The sequence below is a fragment of the Gastrolobium bilobum genome, unplaced genomic scaffold (genome assembly GCF_033153095.1).
Source record: "Gastrolobium bilobum isolate Gb01-03AN ecotype WA unplaced genomic scaffold, APGP_CSIRO_Gbil_v1 utg7641, whole genome shotgun sequence".
In the NCBI taxonomy this organism is placed as follows: Eukaryota; Viridiplantae; Streptophyta; class Magnoliopsida; order Fabales; family Fabaceae; genus Gastrolobium; species Gastrolobium bilobum.
In genome coordinates, this window is record NW_026895989.1 from 134,249 (window position 1) to 140,424 (window position 6,176).

At 34.7% G+C, this 6,176-nt stretch overlaps 1 protein-coding gene across 1 annotated transcript; it reads left to right on the plus strand.

The window, feature by feature from the left end:
- Nucleotides 1-1,470: 1,470 nt before the first annotated feature.
- Nucleotides 1,471-4,704, plus strand: LOC133297160 (putative receptor-like protein kinase At3g47110). The gene is made up of 2 exons (XM_061496249.1): nucleotides 1,471-4,168; nucleotides 4,283-4,704. Exons 1-2 carry the CDS (start codon nucleotides 1,471-1,473, stop codon nucleotides 4,702-4,704), a joined length of 3,120 nt encoding a protein of 1,039 aa, XP_061352233.1.
- Nucleotides 4,705-6,176: the final 1,472 nt, after the last annotated feature.

Sequence of the window (6,176 nt, forward strand, 5' to 3'; positions counted from 1 at the left end):
TTGTACTCATAATGTCCGTATTTAGATCGGAGAGCTGTTTTCGGAACATCTTCCTACTTAATTCAGATCTGATGATAACCCATCCTTAAATCAATCTTTGAGAAAACACAAGCACCAGTCAAATAATCAAGCAAATCATCTATGCGAGGGAGAAGATATTTGTTCTTAACTGTAACTTTATTTAACTGATGGTAATCAATGCACAATATCATGATACCATCCCGAAAAACCTTACTTAGCGATCTTAGTCAATGTACCTAAAGACTTTGATAAAATGATTTCGTATATGTTCATAAAATAATGAAAATGAAAAAAAAAATGTTATGAATTTAAGGCTAGATAAAAGCTGATTCATAAATATTATAATAAGATTCATGCTAGGTGAGCTAATCAAAAGAGTAGAATTATAATCATGCTGTGAGACTCTGATTGATGGAAATATACATAAACTATTATTTATATAAGTGACTATTCTTATTGATATTGGTTAACTAATTTATCACTTGTTTAATCATATCAATAGAAAAGGATCATAGATATATATTTTTTGGTGCAATAAAGGATCATAGATATTATTCTAATGTAAATGTGAATGTAGACAGGTGATAAAATAATTAACTGTTATTTTGTAAGCTAACTCTAGTTAGCACAACACTTCTATTTTATAGTGTAATTTTTATGTATGCACAAATTATTGTGTTGTTTACTCCAATTGCAAACGTTTTCGGTACAGGTGATAGAATAAAATGGAGGTAGCTGAGTGGCATATGAGAGCTGAGCAGGTAGAGGTGAGAGTATATGTTTGATTCTTTCTAGTATCACCTTAGGGAGGGGTTTAAAACCTTAATTTTGTATCTGCCTGTCGTGCAATGAACCAATTGAAATATTTAAAAAAAAAAAAAAAAAAAACACGACGTGAGCTACTTATAGATGTCACATTACCATTTATATTTATATTGAAAGATTCTAGGGACTATCTAAATCTCATTATTTTTCAATCAATAGTAATATCACTTTTTTAACTAATCCCTTTCTGTCTCACGTATTTATCACTTTAATTAATTTATATATCATGTTTGAATATGTAACTTAAAACAAGAATATAGAATAATTAACTCTACTTGGAGAATACGAAAGGAATATTTTATAGCAAAGTCAACTTCAAGAAACCTCTCTGTACCTTCATAGAAAATATGCATGAAAACAACATTAGCCTCTGATAAAAATATTTGGTAACGTGCAGATGAGGATGGATTTTCAATGTCAACATAAGCAGAATATATCTGAACCTAATAATACTTTTGATATGAGTAATTTCTATCACTATATGAATGTTCACACACACCATCAACAAACTTCAACTCATACTTATCAATTTTATATAGACTCATTTGGACAGCAGTGGTTCAACATTAAAATTTGTACCATAAACATTCTCATCTGCTTCTGATTCTCCAAACTCTTAACTAAATGAATCTTTCTTCATTCTTCTCCTGTGCATTCTGGTCCACAAGCCTCCATGTGGTTCTTCTCTTTTCTGCCACCCTACTATGTTTGCAACCTAATAATACTGCTAGTGCCTTAGGAAATGACACAGACCAATTGTCATTGTTAAGATTCAAAGAAGCAGTTCAAGATGACCCATTAGGTATCTTGACTTCATGGAATAGTTCAACTTACTTTTGCAACTGGCATGGAGTCACATGCAGCCTCAGGCATCAAAGGGTCACTGCCCTAAACCTACAAGGGTATGGCTTACGTGGGTTGATACCATCTGAGATTGGCAACCTCACCTTTTTAAGGTATGTCAACCTTCAAAACAACAGCTTCTATGGTGAAATACCACAGGAAATAGGTCGTTTGTTTAGGCTGCAGCAATTGTATCTCACCAATAACACATTAAGGGGTCAAATTCCCACCAACTTGTCTGGTTGCTCTGAACTCAAGAGTTTGAGTTTAAGAGGAAACAAACTTGTTGGCAAAATACCTACGGAGCTTGGTTTTCTAACTAAGCTAGAAGAGCTATATATTGCTGTGAACAATTTGACAGGTGAAATCCCTGCCTCTATAGGCAATCTTTCATCTCTTAGTATTCTCTCTCTGGGGATCAATAACTTAGAGGGAAATGTACCAGAAGAGATAAGTCATCTGAAAAACTTGACACATATCTCTATTGCATCCAACAAACTATCTGGTATGCTTCCTTCTACACTCTACAATATGTCATCTCTCACCTACTTCTCAGCTGCAGTGAATCAATTTAATGGTTCCCTACCTTCCAACATGTTCCTCACACTCCCTAATCTCCAACAATTTGGGATTGGTATGAATAAGATCTCAGGTCCTATCCCAGCTTCCATCTCCAATGCAACCCGTTTGCTATTATTTAACATCCCCAGGAATAACTTTGTAGGACAAGTTCCAATTGGAATAGGAAATCTCCAAGACATCTGGTTTATTGCTCTGGAATACAATCATCTAGGGAGTAATTCATCTAATGACTTGGATTTCTTGACATCTTTGACAAACTGCACCAAACTACAAGTGTTAGATTTAAATGTAAACAACTTTGGTGGTTCTTTACCCAACTCAGTAGCCAACTTTTCAACTCAACTGAACCAGTTTTATATTGGTGGCAATCAGATTACTGGTACTATTCCTGCAGGATTAGGAAATCTCATTGAATTGATTGGCTTCGAACTGGAGTTCAACCTTCTCACAGGGTCCATTCCAACTTCTTTTGGCAAGTTTCAAAAGATACAATTATTGAATTTAAATGCAAACAAACTTTCAGGAGAAATTCCATCATCCATTGGCAATCTTAGTCAGTTGTCTCAACTTGACTTATCAAATAATATTCTGGAAGGAAGCATTCCTCCTAGTATTGGGAATTGCCAATATTTACAGTACCTAGACCTTTCACATAACAACCTTAGTGGAACTATTCCTTTGCAGGTGCTTGGTCTCCCCTCTTTGTCATTGTTACTGAACTTATCCCAGAACTCATTAAATGGTAGCCTACCCTCTGAAGTTGGCAACCTGAAAAGCATCAATAAGTTGGATGTTTCTAAAAATGTGCTGTCTGGTGAAATTCCTGCAACAATTGGAGAGTGCATAACCTTGGAATACCTTAACTTACAAGGGAATTCCTTCCTGGGAGCCATACCTTCATCATTGGCTTCATTGAAAGGTCTTCAATATTTAGATTTGTCACAGAACAACTTGTCTGGATCAATTCCAGAAGGTCTAGAGGGTATTCCTTTTCTACAGTATTTGAATATTTCTTTCAACAGGTTGGATGGTGAAGTACCAATAAAAGGTGTCTTTAGAAATGCAAGTGCAATATCAATAAAAGGAAACAGTGACCTTTGTGGTGGTATCACTGAGCTACATCTACCACCATGCCCTGTCAAAGTTATGACACACAAAAAACATCAGGCTTGGAAGGACATAGTAATAATAATTTCTGTGGTTTTCTTTCTCCTACTGTTGTTATCTTCTTTTGTTGTCTGTTGGAAGAAAAGAACAAACTGGAGAACATCTACTTCCCCAACAACAGTGGATCATCTTGCCAAGGTCTCATACCAGACACTCCACCAAGCAACAAATGGATTCTCTCCCAATAACTTGGTAGGATCTGGTGCTTTTGGCTCTGTGTATAAAGGAACTTTTGAGTCAGAAGAAAAAGTTGTTGCTATTAAAGTCTTGAACCTTCAAAAGAAGGGAGCTCAGAAGAGTTTCATTGCTGAATGTAATGCACTCAGAAATATCCGTCACAGAAATCTGGTTAAGATTCTAACATGTTGCTCAAGTATGGATTACAATGGAAACGAATTTAAAGCTTTAGTTTTTGAGTACATGGAAAATGGAAGCTTAGAGAAATGGTTGCATCCTGAGTCAGAAATTGGAGATCAACCAAGTTTGGACCTTCTTCAAAGACTGAATATTCTCATAGATGTTGGTTCTGCATTATTCTATCTTCACCATGAATGTGAGCAGCCAATTGTTCACTGTGATTTAAAGCCAAACAATATCCTTCTTGATAATGACATGGTTGCTCATGTGAATGATTTTGGACTAGCAAGACTTCTCTCTACTATCAGTGGTATCTCTCATCCTCAATCAAGCACAATTGGAATCAAGGGAACTGTTGGGTATGCTCCTCCAGGTACAGTTTAATATTTTTTACGTTCAAAAGTGTTGTAAACAATGAGTTTTAATTTCTTTGAAGGTTAATCTTAACTTTGATAGTTTTGATTGTGTTAAATAACATAAATTTCAGAGTATGGAATGGGAGGTGAAGTTTCAACACTTGGTGACATGTATAGCTTTGGAATCCTTGTACTGGAAATACTAACTGGAAGGAAGCCCACAGATGAAATGTTTATAAATGGTATCAATCTCCATACTTTTGTCAAAGTTTCCTTGCCAGATAAACTCCTACAGATAGTGGACTCAGCCATTCTCCCAAGAGAATTGAAAAAAGAATTTGTATCAGCAGAAGAAGAAAACAATATTAGTAATCAGAACCAGAGTCAGATGCATCCCAATGATTTCAAGAAGTGCTTACTTGAACTGTTTAGCATTGGACTTGCTTGTTCTGCAGAGTCACCAAAAGAAAGAATGAATATGAGGGATGTCACAAGGGAACTAAATGTAATCAAAAATGCTTTTTTCAAAGGCAGATCAATAGAGACTCACTGACAATAAATTTGTATCACGAGTGCTGCAATTACTATAGATTAGGCAAGTGGAGTGATGAACATGAATAAGTGTGCATTGTGATTGGTGTGAACGTGAATAAGTGTACACTTTCCTTCTTATTTCATTGCACCGCAGAAAACCTCTACGGGTGTGTTTTATGTTTGATGGTGTGAAAACAGTTTGTTCCAGTTGTTATATAATTGTCAAACTGATCAACATTCCAACAACCTCAATTCCTATCTTTTGGTCTATTAGAAGGTAATTAATAGTAGAAGAAAGGATGTAGAAGAAGAAATATCGTAAACTATAAAATCTAATCTAAGCAGCGCATTTTCTTCTTTCTTTGTCCTTACGTACTTCATGAATTATCACAAGATAATATATAGAAACAAGTATGTTTATCTCGTGAAGAAAGGGTCTACCTCAACGAAACTATCATAATTTATTATATCATATCTTTCTTTTCAGAAGAAAATGAATCGTGACAGAAGTGAGTATGACCAAAAGTATACCTATAATAATAATCAGAGTAAATACATTTTTGAGTCTTCAACAAAAAATACGAAATCTATTTTAATTCTTTAGAAAAAAAAGTATCCATGCTAGTCTTTTTTAAGGGATTAATGAGGGTCTTATTTGAATTTCTGAGGAACCACAATTTTAAAGAACTGGAATTTCAGAGGGATCATAAGGCGACGTTTTTTTTATCACCGAGATTAATTTGGGCTTCGTGTTTTTTCTTATAATAACCATATATGGTAAATCTTAATTACAGATTTAATTTAAGGATTTAAATGTCATAATTAGATTCAGAACGTGATTTTGAGTATTTTGACTGTAATCATGAATAGGCCATAAACAGTACCTTCTGCCGGATGTTCTGCATTGTTGTGAATCAACCGGTAGAGCTTATAAATGAGCAAAATGAGTTTAGAGACCTAATTTGGCAATTCTGATGCCAGATATGTGTTCAGAATGAAAAATTGTATAGTCTGGCACTTTCCATAAAAATCTCGTGAATAGTGTTTCTGCCGGTTGTCTTGTACCGCTGTTTAAGCAACTAGTAGAGTCCAGAACTAAATAATTATTAAAATAAGAATAAGAAAGTCTAATATATGCCAAACAAGTCATGTCTAGACCAAAAATGTTAAGTTTATAAGTTTTACAGCTTCATGTGTAAACAATGCACAGTAAGTGATTCACAATGCACTTCGTCAAAAATGGTGCAGAAACCCTACTGTAAATTGTTAATATTGCTCCTTGAGAAATGAAAATTAATGTAAATGAGTTTAGAACAATAAAATATGTCTGTAGCTTTAAGTTAGTGTCGAGTCAATTTAAGTGAAAGTAAGTGAGAGAAAAACAACCGGTAAAAGATTACATATCATTATAAACTTAAGTTTTCTTCCTACGGTTACTATTCACATCAGCACCCACCTCTTCTCTCTCTCCTGGCAGTACCCTCCTCCATG